Source organism: Colius striatus, chromosome 6 (genome assembly GCF_028858725.1).
Source record: "Colius striatus isolate bColStr4 chromosome 6, bColStr4.1.hap1, whole genome shotgun sequence".
NCBI classification, from domain to species: Eukaryota; Metazoa; Chordata; class Aves; order Coliiformes; family Coliidae; genus Colius; species Colius striatus.
The window spans coordinates 44,089,211-44,105,544 of NC_084764.1; the positions used below are offsets into that span (position 1 = coordinate 44,089,211).

At 40.6% G+C, this 16,334-nt stretch overlaps 1 protein-coding gene across 2 annotated transcripts in view; it reads right to left on the minus strand.

Moving 5' to 3' along the window:
• PPP2R5C (protein phosphatase 2 regulatory subunit B'gamma) overlaps nt 1-13,505 on the minus strand; it is a 75,178-nt gene extending 61,673 nt beyond the window's left edge. Inside the window, exons 1-2 of one of the 2 annotated variants that reach the window (XM_061997861.1) lie at nt 13,403-13,505; nt 11,656-11,721 (exon numbers count right to left, since the gene is read on the minus strand). In XM_061997861.1, coding sequence (XP_061853845.1) covers nt 11,656-11,721; nt 13,403-13,429 — 93 coding nt within the window. In that variant the 5' untranslated portion in view covers nt 13,430-13,505. Of the gene's footprint in view, nt 1-11,655; nt 11,722-13,402 lie in introns of those variants that run through there. The other variant, XM_061997863.1, reaches the window with a different exon arrangement.
• Between the last annotated feature and the right edge of the window lie 2,829 nt (nt 13,506-16,334).

A 16,334-nucleotide genomic window follows, 5' to 3' on the forward strand; every position in this document is an offset into this window, starting at 1 on the left:
TGACTCCTACACAGACAAATACAGATCAGAGCACAACACTAAACTTGCGGCCAGTGAAAGAAAGGTGAGTACACCAAGCACATCTACAGTTACAGCCAACTTTTCTTTTTAAATTAAGCTGATCAAACAACCCACATGGCAACTTTTACTTTTGGCCAGCCATCTGAGACGTGAGAGAGAATACTGGGCAACTAAAAGAACTCTGCCTGACCTTACCTTTCAATGCACACTAACTAATAACTGAATTAGACTGCAGCACACAAAGCCTTCTGCTCTGCAAAACCAAAAGCATAGCCAAGCCAAGCCTAGAGTGAGGTCAACTCTATGGCAACGGAGCAAGCTTTCATACCACTTTAAGATAAGCTCATTAGAAAAGAGTGAGGATTTGAAGATGACAACAAAATCACCTGGATGTATATGTGTTAAGATTTTAAGAGTTGGATGGCTTACTACTATCAAAAAACAGATCACCTCCTAAACACAAGGCAAGAGAGACTCCATCTGATGGTGCTAGGCAGCACTCAATATGATGCTTCTTGACACAGATAAGTAACACTAACCTGCAAATTTCTTCCCTCTAATGAGTAATACTACTGAATTCAAGTGTGTATATCATCCCAGGATGGCAGAAGCAAGCCACATACCAACAGGAACCTTGATAAAAACTCTGGACTATAGAATCTGGATAGGTGAACCTTGTACCAATTAACATGTGATTAAGACTCCCTGTAAAATGCAGAGACACAGAGCAAAAGGCACTGAACACTTATAAGAATAATTAATCTGAATCTGATAAGAGAGAGAATGCTTATATCAATGCAGAGTAAATGCCCTCCTTCTTTTCCTTTTGGTGTAGGTAAGTAGCCTCCATGGTCTTATTTTCCATATAGGTCTGATCTATAGTACCCAGAAGAGCTCATTTCTTGCCAAGGCAGCCTCAGAAGAGGCTGTGAAAGCATTATTGACTATATCCAAAATATACTTATAATGAAACTGAAATACAATTTACTGACATTAAATATGGAATATAAGAAAAACATGAAAGGGACATTTACAACTTCATTCTCGAAATTGTATGAAGGCCCAGTATGTACTGAAAATCATTTCACTAAGAGGTTGAAGACAAATACATAATCAAAGTAATTAGGCTGAAAAGTTGAATCTAATTTCTTGAGATAACCGAAAATAAAGATCAAGGAGTCAAAATGGGTGGAGAGCAATTAAGAGCCTTGCATGCATTTTTTACCCCCTTTGCAGTAACTTCAAAGTAGCCTGAAAATCTCTGAGCACTCTGGGAATCTTGAACCCTGCCACAGAGCTGTTTTAGGGGTGGGACAGGGATAGATCATATATGGCATATGGCCCAGTGACCATCAATCCCACAGCATACCTGCAGGAGGTGGGCTCATGGTGTTACATTAGCAATTAGGACAGAAGCAAGTTGTCCAAGACACACGACACTACCAAGACAGCAATATTTGTCAGCTGATTTGAATGCTGTGGTGTTAACACCACCAGTTCAACACGCCTTCCAACAGGACATCATCAGAATAAACTCTTCTTATTATGGTGTTAAAGATATATAGATTGACAAAGCTATCCAGACAGTCTGCAGTAACTTTAGTTCATGCAAGTAGTGCCTCATCACCAGGAAGTTTATGAAGGAAGCACCTATGATTTTTAATATCAGAACTCTCAGGGTCTCAAGTACAAACAATACAAAGCTTGATACAGACTCTTAATCATCTGGACACATAAAAAGGTGCATCAATCCATAAATAGTTAAAACCAGCAATGAAACACTGTGCTTGCTGGGTACCATTCTAAATGGTTAACAATTCTGAGGTTCTTTCTTAGTTGAAGAGTGTTGCTACTATGCCACTGTTGTTCACTAGTTCCACTACCACAGGACTGTTTGGACAGATAACTTACAGAAGAGCCTCTGGAGATGCTGTTTATGGCACTGAAGGCTTTGGTTGGTTTCCACACAGACTGCAATCCAGATTTCTATTGTTTCTCCTCAACAAAATTATTTGCCAGAATGATACCTGAATTAGTCTACTAGAATGATTTTTGCAGCTGCTTTTCTAGCAAGTATGCTTATTATTATTATTAAATATGGTCTCAGTAGTTGAAATACACTGAAAAATCCGTAATCTCAGTATAACTTGCTATGCTGTAATTGGTAACATAGCAAGAGCTGCATCCTAAAGCTTTGAGGATCCATGTTATATTACTGATAAACAAAAAGATGAACTTTTTAACAGGGTAGTGATGGTAACAAATGTATGTATTTGAGCACACTGTAATCAGAACTCACTGATTTATGTTCATAGTATTTGTTTAGCAATTGTGATCTTGCATTTACATATAGCAATGTTACTGCTGGCTATTCTTAATGTCCAACTATAGAGTTCCATTGGGGTTCTGTCAGAAAACCTGGAGTTTGTTAATTGCATCAGTGACTGGGAAGTTCTCATCTAGCAGCAAAGGTCATCTGACCCTCTTCACCATGGAAGGGTGCCCACAGCAAGTTTTACAGTCATAGATCATTTTAGAAAACTCATCTACAACTTGATGAAGCTCTTCTGCCTTTCTGGCTGGCATTTATTTTTCACAACGCAAAGCACTGCTCCTATTTCCTGTTAGTTGCTTACACACGTGGCTCAAATTTTATCTTCTGAAGAATTGTATCATCACAGCTTTGTGCAACACACTTGACTTGCAACACATCAAACCAATCCAAAGATGTCTCAGCTCAGTGTACTGCATCCTTGATGTGTTTGCACTGTAGTTGTACATCAATAGTTATACCAGTAGCATAAGGCTTGGCTTCCATGTGCTCCCTATAAACTTAATTTTAACTAGTCTAGTCTAGGATCAAGCTGAAATGTTATTCCTTTCAGTCAGGGATCAGATCTGCAGTCTGAGGTTTTAGAGTATGGGCAAAGATGATAGAGGGCCCAAGCTCAGGCTGTAAGCAAATTCATGCTGGTTTGCATTTGCTGAACCACCATCAGAGAGCACCTGGTACTTCACAAATATAGGCAGCAATGCAACCTTTGTTTCTTAATGTAACTTCTATAAGGAAACTCCAAAGAAACAAATACAGAAAAACAAAATGTTATCTACACCCACCAGTTAGCAAATTAAAGATTATTAAAAACAGATAAAGTACTATCTCAAAACACTTATATAAATACACAGATGAAGAATTCAAATAAATGATGGCTTAAGTTACTTTAGTTCTTGATTTTAGTTTATAATTACTCTCTGGTCAGCCTGAATCATCCTTTCACTTTCAAATAAAATCAACAAAAACTACCTTTGTGCTTCTTCATATACACACATGCATATATATATATATATATATATATATATATATATATATATATGTAAGGTTCCCATATTTGAAGGAAAACACACATCTCACTTTAAGCCCAAAATCCTATGCTCTGTTGTAAATTTTAATTCTATAAAGCTACTGGTAAGCTGAGATTAATGTAGATGTGGCTTACTAACAATATCTGTATTCTTGTGTTCCCATATCCATTTATAATAGTTTCTCACTTCACATACACACATTGAAGTCTCTTTTGCTTTGCTGTCTGTCCATCAATACGGTATTTGTATTACACGCTATATAAGAGTTACAGTCAATGTCAAGGCATTTTAGTAGTCTAACAACCACTTCGACTGCTTCTAAAGAATTATTACACCAAATAATTTCATTTTTGGCTCTCATCATGTCACTAGAAAAGTTTACTTTTCAGTATTTCAGATTGCTAAATTCAGGAAGCTTAACAAACTATAGTCACTATAAAGGTGCAGTGAATGCATATCAAATATTAGTATCTTAAAAAGTATATTCAGAAATTGGGCCTCAAGTTTAAATTGTGATGGAAACTGCACAAACAACAAAAAAATTCAAAGCCTACCAACCACTTGCAGAATTACAAATTTATTCCAGCTTCAAATGAAATTGAGGAAAAAATCCCTGAGATCTGACGTTTGTGAAGTGCACATATGGGTAGATCCAACAGCTGCCCGTTTTTTCTTACTATTTGTGTTCTGTATTACACATATACATTAATCAACATCTGAGTAGTCTGAAAGTTTAAGGAGTGGTAGATCTTAAAAACTTAAGGCAAACTATTTGAAACATAGGAGGGAAAAGATGTTTTCCATTTACAAACTGCTGACATCAATTTTCAACAGCCACTTTGCACCTTTTGATTAGAACAGACTTTGCCTTCATTGCTGTGTTTCCATTCAGGAAGGACTCAGAGAGTTTAAAAGCATGATTAGGAAGCAGAAGATAGCAAGTACTGAAATAAACCACAAACCAAAGACCTCACACATCATATGTTACACAAGTAGTTGTCAGCCTTGTGTAAGAACTAGGAGGGCAAAGGATACTGTTTTCAGAAGCATCTCCTTTTAGATAACAAAACACTTGCACACAGCAGTGTTTAGTATACTTAATTCCATTAGTTATAAAAGCATAATAAAGTCACATAACAAGCACTGTTAAGGTAACCTATTTCACTACTCAGTAGAAAGGTGTATTTGTATGCAGAAGGAAAGTCTAATTCCCCAAAACAAAAAAGTCAAGGTGGCAATACAAATTGGAAACAGAATATTCTAGAAATGAAAAACAAACAAAAAACTGTATAGCTGCTGTGAGCAATGCATAGTGCATCTTTCTAGTCAGCAAATAGCACCTCATTTGGACTGAGAGTGTATTCACTTGCTACACTTCAGTATTTTTCAACAGTTTCATCAGTCAACTTAAAAAAAGTTGAAAAAATCAGACCTGAAAACCATGAATAAAAATTAGTGAACTAGTTTTTACATGATCTTTTTAAAAAAGAAGTTGGCATATCACTTTAAAGACAAACAAACCTCAAAGCCCAGACACCTTATTGACAGAGTTGATAGAAGAGAAAAACACAGTTTTGGTTTAAAGACATGGATTGCTAACATTAGAAGCAAAATCCACACCTAATAACCCTAGAAAGCTTCAGAAAACTGAAGATTTAGCACTGCTCATTTATAGCCCTTCTGCAATTCAAACTTGAGGCCTAGTTGCTCAAAATATCTAATTTATTTCATAATATGAGTACCTTTCTTCTTCCAAAATGAAAGACTGACAACTTCCTGATCAATTCTATCTACTGGGATTGACTCATGAAAACAGTGGCTATTCCACCAGTCTAGTTCAGGGACATTACTGAATCCACACTGAAGAAAGAGTTAGGGTACAGCTAGGTTTGTCCAGCCAAACATCACTTATTGATTTAGTCCACTGAAAACTTGGCAGTTTGGAGATACTTTCTTACAGAGTATCAGCCATTCCTAATCTAGACAGCAACAAACTGATAGTACAGTAGGAAGTACTACAAATACACTTAAAATACTGGTTTATGTTATTAATAAACACTTCATTTTGGGCATTAAAGAGATAAGACTGATCAAGGCTAAATCTATCTCCATGTAAAAGGCATCTCCTTCTACGGAGAACAATAAATACAGAATAATCTTATAGCTAAAGATGCTTAACTCAAAGCACTCGTGCTGGAGTAGAGTTACATTTCTTCTTAGCAGCTGGTACAGGGTTATGCTTTGGATTTGTGATGAAAACAGTGTTGATAACACAGGGTTGCTTTTGTTACTGCTGAGCAGTGCTTACACAGAGCCAAGGCCTTTTCTGCCTCTCACCCCACCCTACCAGCGAGTGGGCTGGGAGTGTACAGAGTCAGGAGGAGATACAGGCAGGACAGCTGACCCCAGCTGACCCGAGGGATATCCCAGACCATATGGCATCATGCTCAGCATGTACAGCTGGGGGAAAGGAAGAGGGGGACATTCAGAGTGATGGTTACTTTGTCTTTCAAAGTAACTATTACACATGATGGAGCCCGGCTGTCCTGGGGATGGCTGAACACCTGCCTGCCCACGGGAAGTAGGGAGTGGATCCCTTGTTTTGCTTTGCTTTTTACTCAGCTTTTTGCTTTAAGTAGTATACTTTTTGTCTCACCCCACAAGTTCTCACTTTCATTCTCCAATTCTTTTCCCCATCCCACCAGAGGGGAAACAGTGAGTGGCTCTGTGCTGCTTAGTCACTAGCTGGAGTTAAACCACAACAGCTTCCAAAAACACCATGCCCTTGAGTGACAGATTGTTCATCTAACAGTAGTAATGGAAGAGAGTTTAAACGACAGCTGCTTTATACAAGTGACAATAAATATATAGACCTCGATTCAAACACAGGTACAAATTAGCATGCTAAACAACTAAAACAGGGTAATCTCATCTGACTGAGAGAATTTTCTGAGGCAAGAAGCTTATTTCCAGAAATTTAGGAGCAATCCTAGCCCTAAACACATGTGAACAAGGTGGGGAAGAGAACCTCAGCACTTTTGTAAAGGTATTCTCCCCTCCCCAACCCCAAAACTCAAGCTCCTCTATTGTAGCCCCTAATTAGTTTTCATATAAATGCTTATCTGTGCTAAGACCTTGAAGTATAACTTTAAAAATTCTGAAGTAGAAAAATCAAGCCACAAGCTAGACATCATATAACAGTCTCCTATGCCATCCTCAAGAAGAGATCAGGTATGTTTGTTTCTCAGGGTTATCGGTAACTAGTACAGCATCTTAAATGGCATTGTAATGAAAAAAAATTGCAAACAGAAAACATTAAGACATAACATATAGAAAATATTTCTAAATTACTTTCTTCTACTGATCACAGGAACTTGTCGACACAAGTGATGGATTTATTGCTTTTGTTTTCCTTTCACATTAGGATACTTCTATAGATGATCTCTGATAAGAAATCCACACAAAAGCATGAACCCTACTTCTATTCCTCATCCTTTTTTTGATTTATTCCTTTTAAGGAGTGACAATCATGTGCACACATCTAATTAGGAATCGCTAAAAGAAACAGTAACAACACTGACAGTCTTTCCCCACTGTGTGCTGGCTAACACAGCAAAAGTGATCAAAGAAAACAGAAAATTCATCTTTCAAGGTTCTTTCAGAGGATGAAAAGCCTTAGTTTTGCTGATGTATTTTGAAGATAACCCATTAAAGAGAGATTTCTGTAATTTCTTTACCATTCCTGAAAAATATTTGTTATGTTCAACAGCTTAAGAAATTAACCTGCTTTTAAAAAGGCTTCACAGAGAGGAGATCTCTGAAAACAAAGCTTGACAAAATTGTTGCTATTGAAGCTACGACTCATGTTTAATAAAAATCCTGGGCAATGATGGCTGTGGGACAGTAGCAGGACAGAAGCATTGATCAGTACCCAACAAAGCTTTTATATTTTATAAAAAATGGTTTCAACAGTGATTATACTCCAATACTAGCAACATATGCTGTCAATAAATGAAGCAACTTCTTGCACAGCAAGGAAACTGGCCAAGGTAGTTTGCATTTTATTACATTTTGATTTGTCTGTACTCAAAAAAAAAATCACCCTTAAAGTAGAAAGAGCCAAGTGGGGCAGCACATGGAAACAATGAGATAACACACAAACCACACTAGTCTTCCGTTTGCTCTTCTTGCATGGTAGAAGAACTTAAAAGACTTTTAATTTCTCTTCTTATTTGTTGAAAGTCAACAAGTCAAAACTTTCTTAAATGACAGAAGTAGTCTTTCCCTTCTACAGATTTCTCAGCACATAGATTCAAAATGAATCCAATTTTAACTTTAGAAGTTTCATGCCTTCTTAAAACCAGTCCAGGTAGACCTAAGAAGATGCCATCACTCCCAGTCAACTACTATTGCCTTGTACAAAAGGTTACCAGCTACTTTTGACCCTTCCATCTCCCAGGTGAACACAACAGTGAAATGTCCAAGTGCTCCTAGACCATTTCAGTGATTGGTGAAGAGTGCAAGTTTCAGCATATATCTTTCCCAATGCAAACCAGGCAGAAATAAGAGCATATAGGGTTCAAATTTTAACTTCCTTCCCCTGTGGTTGTATTTGAAAACTACTGTTGAAGTACTGCACTGGAATTTTGAGAAGTGTTAGGTTTTAACTGGGGATTAAAACAAAGAGTAATATTTCTCAACAATCATTAACTATTAACAAGACACTTATTTATAAAGAAATTAGACTGACTATAAGTTACTACTGCCTTAACTTAAAGAGACCTCCACAACTCTGTAACAAAACAGCACTCTTCAACAAAGCTTATCCATGGAGCAAGTAACTTCTTCAGAGGCCAGTTAGGTCGAAGGGGAGTATGTGTCCAGGTTACCAGGTTTGGTACAGCCAATTGCCACACCCAGGCTTTTTTTTTTTGCTGTTTGTTTGTATTCTGAGTATAGGTTTTGGAAACTGGTAAAGTAACCCCCTAAGTATTTTACCAGAGTAGAGAGACTACTCCCACACACAGGAAAAGCAATACACAACAGATTAAGTCTCTACTCACAACCTGAAGACACTAATATCCTTGTCTAATTACTGAAGTAAGAGGTTATACTTAAATAAACAGATTCCACTGTTCTGGCAACTACTTAGTCTAATTCATTATCTTTACTAACAAGTCAGAAACTAAAGTTAGATGGGAGCTTACTCATATTAGCTCTTCTCATAAGTATTCAAAAAGTTAACACTATGTGCAACTGGAAAGGGGAATAATTGCAGTGGGGCACAAAGGGCCCTCACCTCATACAGGCCATGCATTTCTGGTACCTCCATCACAAAAGAGAACAGAATGTGAAAATAGAAAAGGATAATCAAAGTAGTGGAAGTCCTCCTACCTAGGGGAGATTAAGAAGAGCTTGGGGAAAAGAACCAATCTAAAGATGACAACAAAAAAGAATCAATTATAACATTAATGATATGAAAACAATTCTACATAACACCTCAGCTAAGCAACCTTCTAAACCACTCATTGGTTTAAAGAAAAGCATCCCAGGATGGAAGACCGTGCATCTACTGTCATTCTGAAATCCTCTTCTTGAGCATCAGCTACTGATCACACAGTAAGTAAGAAGTCCACATTGCTTCATATGTAGCACAGCTCTTTCCGTAATGTAATGATGTAATCATCAAGTAACCAAGGCACGGGTAATACAGAGGAATCATATTGTAGTGCTTCCCTACACATTTGTTTGGTGGGAATACTGGAGACAGGAAAACAGGCAAGATGGACCTGCCTTCAAACACAATTCCAATGGGATTCTTTGAGATGAAAATTAAGAGGTATTTACTGCCTTAAGTAACCTGTGTGCTGCAGCTACTATTTACTACTTGTCTACAGGCTTATGGGCTACTGCTGTAATTTTCAGAGACAAGCATCAGCTGAAGTCATTTCCATCCCCCTTCAGCACAGGCATTCTGATCTGGAATACCAGGAATCATTTCAATCCCTTTCCAAGCTTGTTGTACAGCTTCACACAACTCAAATCTTGTTTCCCTGACTGCAAGTGAGACAGGAAAAACACTTGTCATAAATATTAAGATCTGTTGTGCTTTTTATCTATAAAAGTCCACGGCATTGTGAATTTAGTTAAGTGCTACAAAGGCATCTAAAAATAAAGTATTTGTGGGATGTTGCTGCTTGTGTTGTCCCTGTTCTTCGAATAGCAGACAGTTTCTAGTCTTTACAATCTGCCATTTACGTTAATTTGCATTAAATGTATATGCATTACATGTATTTTCAGGAAAAAACACAAACATGGAATGAACCAGCATATTTCCAAATCTAGAAGAGGCCTTTTAAGAAGCCATGTACCAAGAAACAAGACAACTTTTTTTTAAAGAAAAACATGACTAAAAATGTATTAAGAGTGTGTTACAGAATACTTCTACATTCACCAACCTTCACTATGCTAACAAACAGCCTCCTCTCTGCTCACATAAGCACCAGCTGACATATATCATTACAGCCAGCTATATTAGAATGCAAAGTCTACATTACTATTTGTGTGCAATTACTCTATTAATTAAGTTAATGAGTCAAGCACTGAGGTGTTCAAAATTGTGTGGAGACTAAATAATGCCCACTGGGAATGGCAGTCATACTGTATGTGTCAGTTACATTCCCAGTCCCTTTCCCATTCCACTCCTACTCATGGATAATTAAGTAAATTGTACTTTTCATTGGGAATTCTACCTGGAAGGACAACTGAAGAAGAAAAATGCAGTAATACTACAACATAAGTCTCCTATCGAGATGCTTCTCTCTCATTTTAAATCTAAAGTCAAAGAAAAGCTAGATCTGAAAACACAGAAAGATGTTACAAACAACAGCGCATATACATTGAGTCAACATTTAAAGCTCTCCCCTAATTAAGTATAGGAGTTTTACACTCTATCTCGAAGCATCCAGATGGAATAAGAAAATCAGTTTTGGTCTCAGCAACTTGTCACTGAGAAGCTCGAGAAAATAAGCAGCCAAGAGATGTACGGCAAAGTTCTTGATAATGACAAACCTTACAATTGCACAGGAACTGATACTAGAGCCAAGAGGTAATACTCTTTTTAACATCACAGCAAAATACTGTAAAGACAGACTTTATCACAATAAAGTACATCTATTTATACTATTGTAAACACTTACACTGAGACATTTCTTATTTCGTTCTATGAGCTTTCCTGGTAGCTAAGATCCCTCCTAGTTGCAAGGTTCCCTCCACCAAACGTCAATTACTCTTTAACCTGAACTTGCCAAAATACTTTTACAAGTAGTTTACAACTTTTAATGATCTTAATTTATGACAGCTGTATACATCTTTCTGCACAACAATCGAGAACTCAGTGAAGAGCATCAGAAAAAGTATAACGAATTAACACCCATCTGCCCCAGGAATCATTTCAGGGAGAGACAAAATGGCAAAACTGGATGAGTATTTTCTTTTAAAACATCAACTTTTGGTATCAAGACATGTATTTGAGAGGCTGAAATACATTATCTTTTCACTGTAGCACTTCACATTCAGGCTGGTATCAACGTTTTAAAGGAAATTTCAGAATGTATCCAAATATTGGATTTTCAAATAAATCAAATCTATAATCCAGAAATTCAGAATTAAATGTGGGAAAGGAGTGAGTAATGATTTAATCAACCCTTCAAGTCACTGCACCTTGCTGGTGGGCAAAACAGCAATGTAGAATAAAACTCCAAGTCAACAGCATCAACAACAGAATAATCAGTCAAAAATGGAATGCTCCATCATATACCTATGAAAAGAAATCACACAACACCACAACTGGCAGCCTTTGATTAAGCCTAAGGTCTGCTGACAATGTAACAGGCTACTGACATACCAACATCAACAGTTTGAGAGAAGAGAGCTTTGGGAGTTAGAGAAGGATAGAAACTGCAAGGAGCAACTAGAAGACAAGCCCAAAACTTCCTAATAATACTTCAAAATAAGATAGCTGTATGCCTTATAGATGAATACATAAGACTGTAGCAAGCAAGCATTTATCTAAACGGATTTAACTTCCTCAAAAGCATCTTCAGTGTTAAGAACACTTTTGTCAAATACCAGAGCAGTAGTTCCACAACTACATTCCCTCAAAACCGCCTGTCATGTCAAAATTACAATAAACTAGAAAAATTTAAAACACTCTTCAGAAGTCATGCCAAATTTGGCAGGAAAACACTTAGATATTTTAGTAACGTTTACCTCATGTTCTTGGTTATCTTGTCCATCTTTGACACTTTTTCCACTCTTGACTGATTTTGCAGGTTCCTTTACAAGAAAAAAGTTTGTAGTCTCAGTTAGTTTGAAAGGGACACATAGGTAGGATTTTTAAGTACAAAAAGTTAGGTTCTTTTAGTCACTAAGAACATTAAAATTAATGGAACAAAATTGATATTGTTTTATTAATTGTTTCATTGTTTTCTTTTATTTAATATTGAACTAAAAGTTTCTCCAAAGTTACTTTAAATGTTTTTCAATTCCAAAAGTTCCAGAATTTTAGTTATGTTTGAAAAGTCACCCATTAAGTATATAAAGCTAAACTTTCACAGAAGAAAACAGTCAGGCACAATGAATGAAAGTGATTTAAAGTATGTCTAAGAACTTACTCTTGCTGTCTTTGGTTTTTAGCTTCAGGAATATTTCTACTTAGTTTAACTTTGGAACTAGCATCAGTGCAGCACACATTCTACACTCCCCTTATTTTGTCTGTTCTAAGGGCTAGAAAGTCTAGTATTAGAAGTAGGCCTGCCAACTCAAATTTCTCCCTCTCAGCATTGTACTTTACTTGACATCCACAGCATTTTTTTGAGATTTGCTATTCTCAGAAAACCCAAGATAAACTGGAATGTTTTCAGTATACAGAAGGGAGCACAGAAATGGGGGAAAAGTTAAAATACACCATCCCTCATAACCATAACTCCCAACATCTAATTTGGTGATAAAATGAAGACAAGCAGAAATCAAACAAACAGAAAAGGTCTGGAGCGATAGCAGCTGGATGAGGCAGACTGTATACTTCACTGTTTCTGACTTCCAGTCATATGGCTAATTGCCTACCACATAAAGTCAAGTGCAATCCCGTTAACTTTCTGTTGGGTTTAGAAGTTTTCTGCGACTATTACTTGTGCAAGCCCTCTTCATGGCTGGCAGATAAGTCATCCCCCTGGAGCACCAGGGGAAACTGAGGCACAGCGGGGCCGTCCTCTCCCCTTGTTAGGAAAAGGAGGTGACAAGATTTCGAGGGACCATTAGTGCTTTTGGAGTGCTTATGGCGATCCGCTGAGCGCAGCCTCAGCTACAGCGAAACTTCTGGGACCGGGACCTGGCAAGCAGCTGTGGGGACGGACACCCCCCACCCCCGCCGTGCTGCCATGAAAGATACCTCTCCCTTCCACCCCCCACTCCCCCGCCCGCAACACACCCGGGACGGCCTCGAAGTAAGAGACACCCCCTCCCAGCTCAGCCTTCCGCCAGGCATGGCTGAGAACACATTTCCCACCCCCTCCTTCCAGCGCTCCCCCGCACGCCAAAACCTCGGCCTCCCTCCGGCTGCCCCCAACTCCGCACCCGCCCACCGCAGGCTCCGCGCCCCCGCTCCGGCAGGGGGAACCTCCGGGACCCAGCGGGATGACACCAAGACCCCCACCCCGTCGGTCGCCACATCACCTCTCGGCCTAGGCCCCGCTGGGAGCTGCCCCCTCCCCAGTACCCAGCTCCCGGGGCAAGGAAGAGCGCCAGCATACGGGTCTGGGGCGGAGGGGGGTGCTGCCTCTCGCCCAACTCTCCCCACTGACGGCAACCGCCTCGCCGTCCTCCTCAACCCCGCGTTCCGCTGGCCGCTGCCGCTCTCCGCCGCGCTTTACCTCAAGTCCCTCCTCCCCGCGGGGCCTGCACCCCGCAACCTCCCCTCGGGGCCCGGAATCCCCCCGCCACGACCCCAGCGACTCACTTTCTCTTTCTTGTTTTTATTCGGCATGGCGGCCCGCACGCGCCGCGGCCGCAGAGGCGCAACCCCCGGCGGCCCCGCTCCGCGCTGCACCCGCCCCGCGCTGGCGCTGCCGCTCCCCCCGGCCTCGGCGGCGGCCTCAGCCCTCCCCCTTCCTCCTCCGCCCCCCGCCCGCGGTGAGCGCGCTGCCGCCTGCCCATTGGCTGCGCGCGTCACGTGGTGCCGCGGCTCCCCGCGCGTCACGCGGCGGGCGGGGCTGGCGGCGGTTTATCCGCCCCCCCCGGCCCTCGGCCGCCGTCACGCTCCGGAGAGGCGGCGGCTGCCGCCGGGACGCGGGCGCGGGGCTCTCCCCGCTCCGCCCGGGATGTGGGGCGGGCCCCGCCGCGCCAGCCACGCCTTGGGGCGGGCCCCGAAGGCGGAGCTGTTCCGCCCCCTCTTCCCAACCCAGCTGCTTGAGGCGATCTCGGAGCTCTGGGCCTCCGGTGGCATCTCCCTCAGCCGGTAGCTGAGGTCCCTGCGGCCCCTGAGCCCGAGCTGCTTCCCGAAGCCCGCTCTCGAGGGGGAGATAACGGCTCCGCGGGGGCAGGAGAAAGTGGGACCGCCGTGCGAGGTCCGGAGACCTGTCCCTAGAGAGCGGCCAATGTTTAAAGGACAAACAACTAAAACAATGTAGGGCGTATCTGAGGCGTGCTGGCCCTCTCAGACAAATCCAGTGTGCTCGTCACGAGTTTGAGAACCTCCATAGAGGCTTGCAGTGTATGGATAAGGAAAAGGTGAGCTTTGCATAGTTGCAGCCTGATTTTTGTAGTGGTATCTCTGTCCCGTGTTTGTTTTTAAGAGCCTGGATGCAGCTGTGTTTGTTTTCCCGATGCCCACCTGGACCAGGCTTTTTTTTTTTTTTTCAAACAAATGGCTTTTTAAATCTCTCAGCCTGAATGGAAAAATCATACCAATCAATCATACCAAACCATACAAGAGGAAGGTGCATATACTTTATCTGCAACATTTTCCAACTGTCGTTCTCATGGCCAGACTAAGCCCCAAGTTACTGTTAGTTAAGAAAAAAGCACATGGAATAGAGATACTCATAATAATGCCAAGAAATGCCTTTGAAATTTAGGTTGGACATAGAATCATAGAATCACAGAGTGGTAGGGTTGGAAGGGACCTTTAGAGATCATCCAGTCCACCTCCCCTGCAGAAGCAGGTTCACCTAGATCAGGTCGCATAGGAACATGTCCAGGTGGGTCTTGAAGCCCTCCAAGGAAGGAGCCTCCACATGCTTACTGAATTGTACATGTGTCGTGCTACTAAAGGATAGAAAAATTAGAGCCAAATAAATGGCAGTGTGAAAGTGAAATTGACCTTCCTTACCCCCTGTCAAGGCCAGCATGAGCAAGCAGCTGTGCTCTCACTTTTAGGAACTGGGATTTCTAATAACTACTTGTATGTGATGGGATCTGACACCAGTTTGTGGCCATTCTTTTTGAACAATTTGCTTTTGCTGTGGTGAAAGAGCAAAGAAACTTCAAGAAACTTCACCTTTGCCAGACATTGCAAAGAAGTCTACTGGCTAGGGAAAGCTTGCTCCAGTTCTTTGCCTTTCCTGCTTATTAAGTGCTAGAAAACAAATTATGTCTGCCTCTTATACTTTCCCTAATCTCTGACTTGAGGATTTAGAAATGAGGTACAGTTATCACTCTTGTGCTTCTGTTGAGAGCCAGTCACGAATGAGTTACTACTAAAAAATGAGACTTCTGACCAGCAGAGCAACTTGGATTTTGGACATACTGAGAGGCAGTAAGGGAAAGAAATCTACCTCCATCTGTAGTTTGGAGTTTGAGCAGTGTATTAAAGGGTTTGCATAGCAGAGGATAAACTCCGGAGCTTCCAGTTTTATTAGGCGTCAGTTTCATAGAAGCTTTAACTACACTTAATTACCAGCTGTTATGTTCCTGTTTCCCTCTTCTGCATTGCTGCTGGTCCTGTGAAGCTCCTTAAACCAGTTTATTGAATTGATTAGGTTGAAAACTCTTCCCCTAAAGGGATGTGTTGTTTTGTTTGGGGTTTTTTCTGCATCAAACTGGCTCACCACCACCTACTTGTGTAAACAGTAGCATTGGCCGAAGGAAGGGGGTGGAAATATGTAGCGGGGGCGGGATGTGACCTCAACAGCATAGATTTAGATCAGTTTAAGCAGCTTAATGAGTTTCTCATTGGCTCATGGCCTCCTTTGTGCTTGCTAGTGCTCATAGTTTTTCAAAATAATGGAAAAACTCTGTCAGTATTGCTGTTACCTGAGTACCTCTGAATAGCAGCAGTGAAAATTGACAGTCCTGATTTTGCTGTTAGCTGGGAAACCTCAAATCAATACATCACACTTAGTGCAGGTTCAAAAGATGGCACTGACTCAGTTAACATTTAGGAGGTTTTCTTTGTGGCCACAGATGTAGAAAGTCTTGTGAAAACTTGACGCCCCCTCACCTCACTTACTGGGGAAATAGCTTTATTCGCCAGGAACAGAAAGCAATTGTGTTTTCCAAGGCCTACTATGTTATATGAAATAATCACTGGGTGGAAATGGTTTTCAAGGAAAATAGGTGCAAGAAAAATCTGTATGGTCTAATGCCTTCATAAAATATGAGAGTAAGACAAGTGACTTACTTTTTCATGCAGCACTAAGATGAAATCTTATTTTTACTACAGTGGTATGTCACTGTGGGCCTAATTATCACTGCTGCAGAGCAGGATTAACTATGTAAATAAGGTGATGTAATGTGTGTGAGTATGACTGTATTAGTATTTGCATTAACTTCTGAATATGTTTCATGCAAACTAGATATTTCTTAAAACCAGGACAGATTCAGCCTGATTAGGCTATCTCTGTAATTAAAACAGCAAAGGCTATAGCTACCTATTTGCATTTTTTAACTGT